The 15,375-nt window shown below is 53.3% G+C and overlaps 1 protein-coding gene across 6 annotated transcripts in view; it reads right to left on the reverse strand.

Moving 5' to 3' along the window:
- Positions 1-15,375, reverse strand: part of MBP (myelin basic protein) — a 79,068-nt gene that overhangs the window by 24,387 nt on the left and 39,306 nt on the right. For 3 of the 6 annotated variants that reach the window (XM_079108263.1, XM_079108266.1, XM_079108265.1), the window contains 2 exons: positions 8,165-8,601; positions 1,317-1,394 (listed from right to left, as the gene is read on the reverse strand). In XM_079108263.1, coding sequence (XP_078964389.1) covers positions 1,317-1,394; positions 8,165-8,601 — 515 coding nt within the window. The remainder of the gene's footprint in view (positions 1-1,316; positions 1,395-8,164; positions 8,602-15,375) is intronic. The other 3 variants (XM_079108268.1, XM_079108264.1, XM_079108267.1) reach the window with 1 other exon arrangement.

Raw genomic sequence — 15,375 nt, forward strand, 5'->3', positions numbered from 1 at the left:
CTGGTCCCCCTTGGACATGCCACACACTCTTGTTGCAAAATTTAAACAGCTTTCCTCACCAGCAGGAAAGCCAGGAGCCTGCCGCCCCTGGAGGGACAGGGGCCCAAGGAAACCACTGGGAAGTGGTGCCAGTTCTTAGAAAAGAGTCGCCGAGTCCTGGGAAACCAGGTGCCGCTGCACAGCTGGGCAACGCTCATGGAGACGCTGATGGGACACCATCCTGCCTCTCCACTGGACCCCATGTGGACGGCCTCCCTCTCCCGGGGCCAGGGCTCCTCGAGCTCTTGGGTCCTCCGCATGGTGCCAAGGCTCTCTGGCTCCCTTCAGGGCCCTGGCCCCACGGACCCTGGGCTTTGATCAGCGTCTCTTGGCCTTGGTCCTGGACTGGCCACCCTGGAGGCAAGCAGTGAGCGTGCCCTTTGTCCCTCCTGACCTGCCTCTCCACCCAGCTCACCGAGGGAGGCGCACCTGCTTTCCCTGTGCTCACCCGACACCTCTGCAGAGGACGGTTCCTCTGTCCCGCTCCCTGGGGGCCCTGAGTCCCGCACGTGTGGCCCCGTGAAGCAGGAGGAAGAGCGCTCTTGTGTGGCCTGAGTGCACGCGGTCAGCCTCCCACACTTCCAGTGCCGAGGCCCAGGCGGCGACCTTACCTGAGAGCAAGCTGTGGCGCTATCCGCGTGGCCACCCGGGGGCCTGTGAGCAGCAGGACTCCCTCCTCCCTTCCCCGCCTCCCTGGACGTCACCCCAGGGCACCGTGTGCTCGGAGGGGCAGCAGCACCCACCCAGGGCGCGAGGGCAGATTTCGGGGATCCCTCCACCCTAGGTGGGCTTGGCTGCGCTCAGCAGGGCAGAGCCTGGGGGACAGGACTTTCTAAGGGCACGGTCACTCCAGAGTTATTCAGCTGGTGTTCAACGGGTGCCCACACTCTGTGAGCTGCTGGTGTCCAAAGCAGACCTGGACCCAGGCATGCGCCTGACCACTGTCCAGGCCAGGCTCTGAGGCCAGAGTCTCTAGGGCAGTCTGGCCTGTGGCGCTCTGGTGGCCCCACCATGGTCCCGTAGCTTGTTCCTATGACTTTTCCATGATGCTGAGCTGACAGCCCTGCCCTTGTCACCTGAGCCATCGGGGGTCCCTAGCAAGGACTTGAAGGCAGAGGCAGGCTCTCTACTCGCCTCAGGGTTGGTCCTTTGCTGTGTCCATCAGGATCGGCCTCCCTAGCTTTACAGAGAGGGCACCACCTATAAGGCCCGCCCATCCTGCCGAGCCCCGCACTTCGCACAGGGGTGGCCCTCGGCGGGGACGGCAACTGTCTTACCTTGTACATGTTGCACAGCCCAGGCTGGCTGCGGGCATAAGAGGGCAGAGGGCTCCTGCTCTGCTTTAGCCAGGGTACCTGCCGAGGACACAGAGTGGGCGGCGTGAGTCCAGCGGGGGCCACTGCTTGCAGAGCCCCACAGTCCTCCAGCAAATCTCCTTTAGGACGAGCCTGGCAGGACCCCACGCGGGCAGAGTGAGCAGGGAATGCAGGCTTAATGGGCCAGTGGTCAGCAGAGAGGGCGTGTGGAGGTAAAGAGCTGGCGGGTCCAGGAAGGTGACAGGGAGGAGGGCAGGGCAGGTCCAGGGGAAGGGGAACAGGAGGAAGGATTTAGGGGGACAGTTCCCTCTTCCAGAATCTATGTTATGACCCTATACCAAGCTACGTGGCCAAATGTCCTCCATGTTATAACGGGCACCAGAGGCCAAGATTTCTAAGAACACGAGGAAGGAAGCAGTTTCCAGTCCCGGGCACTGTGCTGGCCCAGGACTTTTGTCATCTACGATGGCTAACTCTGGTGTTGAGTTCGTTTGTAAAGCTTAATTTATCTCCTTGTGCAGCACGATCTTAGCTTCTGCACTGGATTTACAAGCAGGAACCATTCCTGTTCCATGGGGTTACTTGATGTCACTGTACAGCCCTTGCAAGCCAGCTACGGAGCACAAGGAAGTGACGGCCAGAGGAGCGGCTGCTGGGGAGGACACGTTCTTGCTGGCATTCTTCCTTGAAGTTGGTGACACCCAGGAACCTAGTATAGTGGGAACTTCGTGCTCCTGGGCGTGAGCTGCACGGTAACCTCAGCTCTACCACCGTGCATCCGCCGGGTGGCCTCTGCTCCGATCACTCAGAGCACCATGTTCTCATTCCACGGGTCATGAGTATCTGCCGCTTCAGTGAAGTTCAAAATGTGTTCAAAAGAATGATTATAGGACCAAGGTAAAGGCGGCAGGTGACAGGAGACCAAGGTAAAGGCAGCAGGTGTCTATTTTTTTGACTCTCCATAGAAAAATGGAAAAGGAGAGACCAATAGAGAGAGAGAGACTGACGTAGGGTGGTCAGGCAATGAAGGCGATGGAACAGGCTGCCCGAGGCTCCTTGGGCCATCACAGATGACGCGGGTCCTTGTTTGGCTGGTTAGTGGTTATGGGGCTGACAGCCTTGTGACCCAGGGCTTCCATGTGCAGAGGCAAGCCTGTGGTGACCGTGTGCTCAGCTGAGCGTCTCACAGATGGCCTCCTTACCTGCCTGTGAGGGGCTATTTCCACACCAGCAAAGGTCACTGGTGACTTTAATCCATGATCTGGAGCCTGGAGTGAGGGACCTGGTGTTCCTTTTAGAGCAGCCTGCACACCCAGGCCTGTGGCAGTCATTGTCTTGCTATGACTTGGGTGTCCCCACAAGGAGTGAGCCCTTCCCTGCAGGTATGCAGGCCAGTCCATGCCATCAAGGTGGTCGGCTAGTGTTCTTCTCTGTGAAGAGACTGCCACCGTGGGGTGCTTCCACCCAGCTCTGGGGGGCTGGCGTTGAGCCCCTCTCCTGTCACACCCAGACTCCTGGGGTCCCTGACTGTCCATGCACAGGGAAGGCAGATGGCTGGGCTGGAGGCCCAGTGCAGCTCTGAAAAGGGATGTCCCTGTGATGGCTTGCAGGAATGAAGCCTGCAGCCCTGGCCTGCCAGCAAACTGCCCTCCCAAACACAGCAGAGGAGGGACAGCAGGCCTCTGCCTAGCTGTGCGGCTCACAGAGGGCTCTGCACCTGCGTGGAGCGGGGTGCAGTCTGACCAGAAAACCAAGCACCTGCACTCGACTAACTGGAGACAGATTGCATGGCGAGGGACGCAGCTCAGGGGAAGCAGGCTGGCTGGGCCCTTAGGAGTAGGTGCTGGGAGGGAGACCACACTTGAGGGCCGCCTCGGAGACTTCATTTTTCTTTTTTTTTCTCCTCCCCTTTTACTATTTTGTATGAAGGAGGATATTTCAGAATATTTAAAATTCTGGTGATAGATATCATAGAAAAAATTCCGAGACAACATGTAGAGTCTGAATCTGATAGACTTGTACGGGTCTTGAGAACTAAGTCAGTGTCTTGGTGATTCCCTCAGGAGCCGGGTTTGTCCCTGGTGAGGAATGACATCCTCAGGTGTCAAGCTAAGCTCCCACTGACCATCAGACTGCCCGTAACTAAGTGGTTAATGCTTTGCCAAGAGAAAAAGCAATGATGGAGGAATGAGGGTGTGAAATGAAATGATTAAAGGGAGGGGGGGCTGGGGTGAGGGTTCAAGGCAGGACATGTCACATGGATGAATGGCAGGCCATCAAAATTAATTTAGGGGCTGGGGTGGTGGCTCAGTGGCAGAGCGCTTGCCTAGCACGTGTGAGGCAAATAATATAATAATAATAAATAAATAAAATAAAGGTATTGTATCCCTGTACAACTAAAAACAAATATTTTTAAAAATAGTGTCTTTCTCTCATTTCTAATATATCAGCCCTCCAAGTTTACCTGTCTACATGTGGCACTGTGCTCACAGGTTCTCCAGATTCCCTGTCACCTGGAGCAAGTCCCAGGGATGCTCATTCGCTCAGGGAGGGTTTACTGGGTGCACTGGGACCAAGTCCACTTAGTGACCCAGCTTCCCTAAGCTCTCTAGGAGGATGCTTGGAGAGAAACATCAGAACAATGGAACAAGAACTGTTGACAAGAAAGACCAGGACCCCACACGCCAGCAGGGCACGGATACAACCTCCTGTAGATCAAAGCACAGGAGCGGGACACTGTGACCCTCAGGTACAGAAGTCACAGGAGCCCAGCTGCTCAGACTTACCTGCGGGCTATGTCACGAGGCCACGGAAATACCAGAGGCAAAGTGCAATTAATTAGGCAAGGACACCAAAAGAGACAACTTAATAATCCACTTGCAATCCATGCACCACCGTTGGTGTGTTAAACTGTTTAATAAATCATAAAAATGCAGAATATACATAAAGCAGAAGTTCATGACAAAATCAAAATCAAATCATAATACAACCACAAGTAGGCAATTGTCATTAAATACACAAATGCAACTTACAAATTTGTCACTTATACAGAGGGTACAGCAAAATCACTGCTATGCCAGGCAAATCAGGTCCCCATAGTCCCCCAAGTAGATAACAGTGGATGACCACGGCCAGCAACAGAAGGATACAGGTGCAGCTGGCTACCTCACCAGAGACACCTGTGATCAATAACTTCAAGAGGAATTGCTGTCTGAAATCTCAAAAAGTCCTGGTTTGGTGCAGGAGTGAACACACCCAGCACATCTGGACTCCCTCCAGAGGGTCTCTGGCCAGACTCTGGCTGCAGCGACTGGCTCAGAGGAGGGTCTGGTTCTGCGTGCACACCTGCACCCTGGGGCAAAGCCGCTGCAAGCTGCAGTGGGGGAGTGCGGTTCACTCACCATCCTGGAACCGCTTCCAGTCCCCCACCAGGCGGCTGACACATGCCCTTGGGGTGCCACCCAGGGACCTGTGTCCTCCATGTCACCTGTAAATGCTACGCTCTTGTGAGATCACAGGGCATGCCTATGAGATCAAGGTGTGCAGACGGCAGTGAATGCGCTGGAGCTGAAAGGCAGTGAATGGGAAGCACGCGTGCCGTTATGTGCAAGACTGGTTATGCCAATAAAATTGAATGGTGGATGGTTCTTATGCTACACTATCAAAGTCAGAGGCATCCACGTAACCTGAATGCTAAAGGAGGAAATGCTGGGACTAGGCAGCCACAAGTGGAGCTACTAATGTGAGATAAGCAGGGCAAGTCGGCAGGGCCTCAGTATGGAGGCTTAAGACCCGTTAAAGTATGCTGCTGGGGAGGAAGGGCTGGCTCTGTTCCGCCGTTCCTGCTTGTGGACTGGGTGGGTGTTGCCCGCGTGTCCAGCCTAGCTACGCTGTGAAACTGGGCCTCGCCAGGTGAGGAGGAGGAGCTCGCAGAGCTGGTATTCTGGGAGCTGGCCCTGAGGTCCACAGCTCCAGGGGTCGGTGCTGATCAGGAGTGGAGCTGTTGCTGGCCCAGGTGAGAGGTGAAGGGGACAGGCAGGTGCCTTCCAGGCTTTGCCATGAAGGCCCACCAATTTCCATGAGGCCCCAGATTCCAGGGGGCCGAGCAACCTGCCCCTTAAAGGGATCAACACGGCCCCCTTTCTTTCCTAACAACAAAGGAGAATGTTCTCTGTAAATGCACTTTCATTTATGGCTCTCAGAAGAATATGCCTCCTCAGGGAATTTCTAAAGCACTTTCCTGAATGTCAGCTCTGGCTGCACAAAGGCTGGGTGTTGTCAGTGCATTCCGGGGCCTGGGGGCGGCGGCTCCCTGGTGGCACCAAGGGGCCCACATGACTCAGGGGAGGGAAGACAAGGAGGCGCTGGGAGGAGCAGCCCCTTCCTGGGGGCTGCATTCAGAGCTTACTGGATCCACCATGAAAGACCTATTCTAGGTGGGTGGCAGAACCTGATTCCCACGGGAGGTGCCCTGGGCCAGGCAGTGGTCTCCGCACCCTGGGCACACGAGGGGGTTACTGTAGGACTGGAAGTGCAGGAAGGAGAGACAGTAAGCAGGCCCGTGGCTGTGAACTTCTTAAGTCTGTAGCACATGAGAACGGAGCCCACCTGATTTACAAATAGGGCAAAATAAAAATAGAAACTAAAATGGAATTAAACAAATTACTGCACACCAACCCACACCAACAAATACCGCAGACTTCTGGGGCAATGGCAGGGCCGTTGCCAGGTGTGGGGTGCATAAAGTTTGCATCTCCAGGGTTTGTTAACAGAGAAACCACAATAAATAGCTGAGCTGAAGAGGCTTTGCTGACCCCCACTGCTGCTTTCCAAGGGTCTCCCACAAAATGCACCTCTGACCTGCGTTTGGAACAAGAAGTTTATGATCACACATGCAAACACCAATGGATTTTTTTTGGAAGGATATTTAAAGGCAAGGATATTCATTTAAAATTTTTGTGAATTTAAAATACTCAGTAGTGAAATAATTGCTATCTCAAAATTTTAAAAACAATTATTTAAAAATTATTTTTATTTTTAAAAATCCTGTGAAAAAAAATTTTTTTTTCAGGATCCCTGATAATCTAGAGACATTATTTGCAAAGAGTTTGTCTGCTTCTGAGACTTAGAATCATTTCTTTGAAAATATTGGAAGCACAAGAGATTTAAAACAATGAAGGTTATACTCATGCATGAAGTAAGAGAAACATCTGTGCAAATGTAGCTCCACTTAGATACACACGCTTTCAAGGTTTAGTTTGAACTTAACACCATTGCCACTCAAATGAAGCTTATTTTAGAATACATGCTGACCAGCTTCTTAATCTTTTCTGCACTGGTTAAGTACATTCTCTCTGCTGCTTCAGTTGAGCAGAATAATTAAAGCTTTCAAAACTCGTGGACTGCTTACGTGTGGTCCACGTGCCTCAGATAACTGGACTCCCCAGGCAGCTGGGACCCACTAAGAGCTGGGGTGGCCACAGCTGTACTTGAAAAAAACACCCCTATTGAAATAAGCATTTAGAAATAAGTCAGAGGGCAGAGATTCCAGAGTGAGGACGCGCTAACGAGAAACAAATGGAAATGTCCACAAATAGACACTGAAGGAAGCAACCAGAAGGCCAATCCGACAGACACTTAAGATCCAGCAAGAGTTATTTAAGAGCAAGTCACAGCAGGTATCCCAACAAGAAACCTCAGCGCAAGCAAACGACAGTGGCTATGGCCTCCTGGAAGGCCAGCGTGCCTGGATGTGCACAGAGAAGGGGCAGTGGCATCCGTGTTCATCCCTGATGGCTCATGGCCACCCACCATGGTAGGAACTGTGGCTGGAGACTCAGCTCTCACATTCCAGGGTTCCTGGTTGCCCAGGCTGCTGGAGGGTACCTCCCCATGGTGGGCCTCTGTGCCAGGCTTTATTCACAAGCCTCTTGCATCCCCAAAGCCTTCAGGACAAGCAAGGCATCAGGCAGAAGAAGTCCACAGCTGCTGCAGGAACACCCAGTGAGCCGGGCTCCGTCTTCAACACCTCTCTGGCCCCCAGATTACCCAACTCTCCCCAACTGTAACATGACACCCATTTGCAATCGGAATGCCACCTGGGGTCAGTTCCTAGTGGAAACCTCAGTCACAGGCTAGCACATAGAGTCAGCAGGGAACCGGACACCAGAGAGTGCTTTTCCTTGTGATGTATTTTAAATCACAGAACATTTGGTGTTAAACAATGAAACTCCCAAGGTTTGATATGCAAGTTAATGAAATCACAAAACAATAGACTGTTGATTCACAGACATTTGTTTGTCCCTCCACCCCTTTCCAATCAACGATCCAAACAAAAGAGAAAGGTTGTTTACGGCGAGTTGAAATTCAGGAGTTTGTTCAAAAGGCCTCAATCACAGCATTGTTGCAGCAACACGAAGCGGGCAGCACTGACCCCAGGAAAAATGGACATGACCCAAAGTAGCACCCAAAAGTGCAGCACAGAAACGAACCAGCCAAAACCCCAGAGACCTGTGCGCACAAGAGACCCGAGGATGCGCCACTCTGCAATGCCATGTCCGGGCACTGAGACCAGAATGCAGAATGCCCTTGCACTCCTGAGCCAGACCTGAGCTCAGTCCCTGGGGTGGGGGGGCATGAAAACAGCCCAGGGAGCTCCGAGGCCACTCCCCGGCCCTTCGGCTTTTTAATCCAGAACAGCACCTTAGACACTCAGGTGGGCAGTGCCGCCTCCACTGGCCCAGGTCACCTGCTGACCTCCCTTCCCTTTCTCCAGTTAAACTACAGCTCCTCTATTCCGCTGAGCTCACCTTGCCTGAGCCCCGTTTGGGCGCACCCCTGTCACCACCAAAGAAGCGCCCGATGGAGTCAAGGATGCCCGTGTCTCTGTGCCTCGGGAGGAAGCCATGCCGGGCATGGTCCATGGTACTTGCTGAGGCCAGGTACTTGGACCCGTGTCTCTGCGAGGGTCTCTTCTGTGATGCCATCACACCCTGGCTCTCGGGCTCTGCGGCAGTGTCTTCTGGGATGGTCTGGAGCTCGTCGGACTCGGAGGGCCTGTCTTTGAAGGTGTTGTCCTCCCTCCCTGGGGCATCTCGGGAAAAGAGGCGGATCAAGTGGGGGCGGCGCCCTGGGTCAGCTGGGCGGGCATCCTGCCAGGCATTCTTTGGGTCCACTGTGCGCTTGGAGTCTGTCACCGCTGTGTCCTCAGACGAGGTTCCATTGTCCTGGTTCGCATCTGCCTCTCCTGCAAACAACAGGGAGATGTGAATGCAGGCCTGTGCAAAGCCAGGCCTGGGACAAAGCTGCTTTCTTCCAGGGGTCTTGAACCAGCTGTCTCCTATAAAACCCAGAAGCCACATGGCAGCCACAGACTGCCTCTGGCCGAGACCGACCTGGACTGAGCAGCTTGGGGCAGCTCTGGTTTTGCAGGAACTCCTGGGGCTACCTGGTGACTCATGCTTTGACACTTGGATAGGACACACCAGGGTTCTCTGGCGAGGTGTCTGAGCAGGCACAGCGGTCATGTCAGAATTGCCCGCGCACTGCACACTGCCCCTGGGGAGCCCAGGAGTGCAGTTCCCCAACAGGATGTTTGTTGTCTACAAGGCCCCTGTGCAGAAGCTCGGCAAGCTGGGAGCTTCTATTTGACAAAAGGTGTTTTTAGTGTTCTTGGTAAAAATGGAACTTCCCACATCCTTTTGCAATTCATGCCTTTAAGAAATGGGGCATTTAGAATTTTTCCATCCCCAGATTCCACAGGAGGCCTCTAGCATTAGAGAATTGCTTATTCAGAACATTTTGATTTGGCTTCTCTTCTGTTAGCAGCAACAATTAGAACGTTTGATGTGGGAATGGGATATTTCATGTTGTATACTACCATCTCATAGTTTTTAACAAAAAATAAGCATTCTCTCAAGAATGGAAGGAATCCTGCTCCCAAGTAACTGGAAATTATGTTTAAGTGATCATCATTTAGTTAACCCCTCAATACACTACTTACCTGTATTAAATGTGAATTCACCTACTTTCCTGTAATACCATCTATTCATCCACTGAGTTACCCAACTCGTCACTCATCCACTCACCCACCTGTTCATCCACCCATCTATCCATCCACTACTTATTGAGTACTTAAAAACTATAATGCATTGCTCCAGATGTTTTGGTTACAGTGATAAATAATACATGGTCCTTGTCTTCATGAAGTTTATGTTCTAGTGGGGGAATCAGATAAAAATACATGTTTTGAATTGAATGGTGTCCCCTAAAATGACTTTTCCATGACCTAACTCTTCCTACTCACAAGTGTGACTTTAATTGGGAACAGTCATTGCAGATGTAATTCAATAAAGATGAGGTCATATTGTTACTGTTGACTGGTGTCCTTGAGAGGGAAATTTGGGTTCAGAGACACTGGTGCACAGGAAAGAAATGTGAAGTCAGTGGCCTGAGTGGCTCAGTCACTCAGGAACATCGGCACCACCCAAAGGCAAGCCGCTGTCCTGGAACCTGCCTCTACCCCTTGGAAGAAGACAGTCCCATTGTTTTATACCCCCAGTGTGTGGTCACTTGTCATACGGTGACACTTCCAACCAGGAGACAAGGTGAACTGTAGGTGGAGCTTGATGGGAATGCCCCTGGGCGGCCATGTGCTGGTCTGGCCCTTCCTGAGTCCAGGGGAGGATGGGGAGGTGGGGCCCCAGCAGAAGGCAGGTAGGGGCAGGAGTGGAGTCCACCGTTGGCTGACAGCAGACTTGGGAAAGGGCAGAGCGAGAGGCCAGGGAAGACCCCAGCATGGACTGCTGCGGCATTCATCCTGAGCAGCTGGGCTGCTGGGCACCAGGGGTCTGGTTGGACGCGTTGAGTGAAGAGAGGACCTGGCAGGGAGCTTGGGTCAGGCCTGTGGGCATGCTCGCTGAAGTCATCATCACCCAACACCTATGGCGCCTGGGCCTGGCTGGGGGACGTTGCCATGGCCCCTCTGAGTTAAGATACCACAGAAGGCAAGGACAACATGCAGAAGACCTCAGCACCAGGAGACTTCTGACTTCCACCACCTTGAGGACAAATGCCCGTCAGTCTCAGCCCTCAGCGTGCTGCCACTTGATGATGTAGGGGAGTCTTGTCTCCCAGAGTGTCTCCAACATCCATGCTTATTGAAAACTTGGTATGGGCAACTCAGAAGACCGACCCACAGGAGACGTGCAGGGTCACTCATTTGCTCTTCATGGCAGCTCTCGGGGAAAGTGGAGCAGACACGTGCTTTGGTCAGTGAGGTCTAGATCATGCACACGCATGCTCACACAAACACGCACACGCACGCACACAGGCAGAGCGAGCTGTAGCCCAGGCCTTCTGCTTCCTCGTCTGCCATTCCCACAGGATCTGCACATAGCAAGCCATGGCCTCTCATGGCGACAGAGCTACCGAGAGACCAGGGCGAGGCCTGCTGGTCTCCCAGCTGCTGATCTCGGGGATGGTGTAAGGAAAGTGGCACATGGGGGCCACAGGACTGAGTCCACAGTCTTGATGGCTCCTGCCAGTGCTCTTGGGCTAACCGTGGCAACCTGCTGTCTACTGCTTGAGCAGGGAACAGTTGCCTTCTCTGCACAGGTCCCATTTGGGCCAGGAGGAAGACAGGCCACCAGCCACAGGGACAGTGGCCTGTGAGGGCTGGGGCTGGTTTCCCTTGGCTGTGCACTTTGTGGAGGTTTGGGTGACTGTAGCACACACTCACTCCAAAACCAGTGTGTGTGTGTGTGTGTGTGTGTGTGTGTGTGTGTGTATACACCAAAAGGAAAAGGGTTTCAGATCATTTCCTCAGAATCACATGGGCTGAGAAGCTGCCCCCTGATATGGGCATACAGCTGATAAAGCTGACAAATGCCACAGATACAGGAACTGTTTCTAAAGCAGAGTCACTTACTCCCGTTATAGATCGTAACTGTTTGCCAATGACAGAGTACAAGGCTGAGTAGGGACCTGGGACGGCTGAGGTCTTATCCGAGCTCCTAAGACAGTATTCAGAGCTGCCAGTATTCAGGTGGGTCTGCACTAGCCACGCCATATGACTTGAAATCGGCCACCGATTCAGGAGGATTGTCGGGAGACAGGGCATGGTGGGTGGGAATCTGGGGCAGCTTTCCTTCATGACCACTGGTTAAATTCAGCTTCAGGAGAACAGAACACTTGCCACCTAGTTATTAAATGCATCATCCACTGCAACGTTTGAAAAAAGCAACGTAAAGTAAACCGGGGTTGGTATAAAGCTGGAGCTTTCACAGGGCCACCATGCTGATTTATAGGTTGCAGAGCAACAGAAGTAACTAAAGAGTCTGCTTTTGTAGCTTTGCTTTATACTCTGTGGCTAATATAAATTAATGCAAATGTAAAAGGAAAACAACAGCTATATTGTGCATAATTAAATGCATTGACCAAACACAAGAGCATCTGAATACTAATGTATTTACAACAGTCCGGCTTTGTGTCCCTGAATACAGTTATTTGTGAGGCACAGAGAAGCCATTTGTTTCCCAAAGTAGCTTCTCCCAATGGTAAGAAGTGTGATGTGAAGTCTAAATCTGTGGCCCTGTGGTGATTTTGGTTGGACAAGTAGCGTTGAAATGCCTCCATCTGCACATTGAGGCCCCTGCAGACTAGATTTTATTTATGGAACAGAGCACTTATTACAAAATTAGTGAAACATGCAGATCTGATTTTACTAGAAGAGGCACTCCTCTTTCCTGTATTTTTGACCAAATCTTATAATTGCAGAGAAACTTCTTTAAAGAAAAACACACCCCAATATTTTGGCTAGGAGGACCCAGCCAGGAGGACTCAGGTGGGACCTGACCTGCAGCGGGGCACGGAGAACATCCATGCAGCTTGGGACACGGGTAGCTCTCGGTGTTCTCTGGAGCTCAGAGGCACACAGGGCCGTGACCCCTGCGTGGACCCGAGGAGCCTCAAAGGGCCCTAGGAAGGCTCGTCTTCCCAGAGGTCGGTGGCCGCCCTTGCACCTGCGTGTCGGGGCCTCCTACTCACCCTGGCACGCAGGCCGACCAAGTCCCACAGCCACTTTGGTAGGGACGCTTCTGGACAGACACCACCTTCGTCCTTTCTCCTGCAATCTGTGGTGGACTTCTGCTGCAGCACAGTGGCTGATCCTCTGCCCTTCGGAGTCCCTCAGCTGGAGTCCATCACACACTCAGTGGCTGGGAGAATCCCATAAGGCTTTGCAGGGAAGGTCCAAGGCAGGTACCTTGCCTGGCTCCCCGCTACACCCAGGAGAAGCTCCTCGGCCTGCTCTTCCTTTGTTCTCTAACAGGGCCCAGCCTGGGCCATGTATGAGCCAAAACCCATGGTGGCCTGTGTCCCACACCTGAGCTGGCCCACTCCGTGCAGCTGACCATGTACCTCTGGATGTGCCTTACCCTGTGGTCAGTGCCGCAGCCACTGCTGTTTCCTCTGAGTGGCTCCCAGTTTGATTGCCTGTTCTCCCCGACTGGGTGACCACCTCTCTGGGATAGGAGCCATGTCCAGCTCCAATTCTCCAGCACAGTGCTGGGGCCCTAACAGAGGCTCAGCAGGTACTTACTATTGGTAGTGGAAGATGCTGGTGCTTCCTGGAAACTTCTCCAAAAGGCATTAAAAGAAGCAAAGCCCTTTCCTAGAAGAATTTGTGTTGGCATGATGGCTTTTAATCTGTGTTTTTTTAGTACGTTAATTTTTAAGTGAGAATTTCTCTTAAATCTTGAGTCTCTGTGCCCATAGTCTAAAAAGCTCCGGCTTAACACTTTCAGCTGTGTGACTCTTCAAGGCCACATGGAGAGGCTTTGTGATATTCTAGACCGGTTAATTCAGCAAGCTCTGAAGTGCAGCAAATGAGCCTAGCGTTCCAGCGAGAGCCCTCAGACACTGAAATCTGAATGTGTCATCCGAACTTGCTGCTCCCTTGGCAAATCGTCTGTGGAGCGGCACAGACTTCGACAGGTCCTGTAGTCCACGTGTGCTCTGCCGTTTGTTGGAAGCAAACCAAAGCCCAAAGCAAGAGAAATGAGCTGCAGGCAGAGCTCAGAGGGTGGGTGTGGCAAGGACCAGGGGTCCTAGAGATGAGGGAAGGGACCCTGAGGCGGACCTCCGGCAGCTGCGATGGCCCCAGGCAAGTCTGGGCCCCGTGTGTCTGTGTGTAAATGGGAGGTGGGTGTGGCCACATCCTCCTTTCAGCTCTCCTAAGGCTCCTCTCAGAGCTAGTGTCACCTGTACACAGAAAATGACAAAAGCCCTCGCGGGTCTCTGCATTGTCAACATCCTACGGAGCAGGTGGCTGGGTCAGCCCCTCACTTATCCGCAGACACCGAGCCCTGGCAAAGCCACCCAGGTCTGCTGCTGACTCCAGTTCTCCCTCTCCACACTCTGGAGACTGGGCCACTCCCCACTGCGGTCACCTCACACCTGGCCCTTCTATAGCCCCAACTGGCCTCAACCACAGCCAAGGTTTTGCCCTGAGGGTAAAAGTAGCTGAGAACAAGTAATAGCCACAACATTCCGGATCACGGTACTACCCAGGGGTCAGGGGAGGTGGAGGGAGTCGCCAGTCCTGAGACCTCATCCAGGGCACGACACAGGGGTCCTGCGTGCACCGTGCGGTCTCTGTGCACCGGCACCTGCCAAGGTCTCTGTGTCGGCCTTCCTGCCTGGCTGCACACGGAATCACCTCTCACCACCAGCGACGGCTGTCCTCGGCAGCATCCGCTGACGGCGTTAAACACCAGTGCCGAGTTCAGGAATTGCACATTCTATTCCCTGACAGTCTATCCATCCAACGTTTCCCTGGAACCATCTGGAAACTCACAACACAATGACTCCAGTGCCTGCTTAGAACACTGTCACTCACCAAAGGCTTGCTATGACCAGGGAATGACGTGAGTACATGTTCACAGGGGATCTCCCGCGGAGCTTGGTGACAGGAGGAATGCTGTCCTATGTTCAAAAAGACTGCTTTTACTGAGAGCATGTTTCTTATTCTCTGTGCTATTGTGTCCATGGAAACCACAGCCCATGAACGACTTCATCAAAAGCCAAGTCGGCCTGTACACAGTGTGTGGGGTACAGGTTCCTGGGCACAGCCAGGCCAGTAAAGTGCAGTGCTCGGCAGCGCGTTGCTCATCCTGCTGCTCGTAGCCGGCAGGGCAGGTGGCAAAGGTTCCTGGTTCTCCAGGTAATGGGGCCCCCTTTCAGTTGTGCTCTATGAGCAGTGTGCCTCCCGTGGGCGGCCCTGCGGGTGGGCCGTGCAGCTGCAGAGACACCAGGGCCTCTGCCTCCTCCCGTTCCAGGTGTGCTAAGGGTGCTCTGGCTGGCAGGCTGTGCGCCTCCTTTTCAGGGTCGCTGCCTACCTGCATGAGCTGGGGGCCCCAGCTCCTGAGCTCAGGGCTCTCCCCTGCCTGCAGGAGTGCGAGGCCACGGGGACAGGGCCCTGCAAGCCGGCGGCAGCTCCCACTGTCCCTCCCAGGCTTGCAGCTTTGTGCGACCTTCTCAAGGTGTCCAGGTCCACAGGAATATGAAGTCTTTATTCACCAGGCCGGTGCAGGGCTGTGCTGCTCACCACGCCAGATGCACGCATGTGGAAACCTCCATGAGCCAGTCTCCTGCTGTCACATGTAACCACAGCAGGGCTCCTGTGGGTGAGAGGTGGCACTGCCCTTTGCCCTCTGTGAGTAGAGATCTCTAGACACCAGACGTAGATCATCCAAACTCAAGGGTGCTTGGGAAACTTAGTGCAGCTTCACACCCAGGGCCAAGCAGCCCTAGGAAACGGCGCGCGTGTCACTGCTCAGGGACCCCAGGTTTCCCAGCAGTGAACTCTGCAGGCATGCAGTGGGGGCTCAGGCACAGGATGGGCACCCTGACCGGTCCACTTACATGCACCGTTCTCATCCAAAAGGGGTTCTCAGATCAGTGAAGCAGCAAGAACTCAGGAACTGGCGGTGGGCCTTCACATCTCTCCTCAGGATGGTGG

The sequence above is a fragment of the Sciurus vulgaris genome (genome assembly GCF_902686455.1).
Source record: "Sciurus vulgaris genome assembly, chromosome: 13".
Taxonomy (NCBI): Eukaryota; Metazoa; Chordata; class Mammalia; order Rodentia; family Sciuridae; genus Sciurus; species Sciurus vulgaris.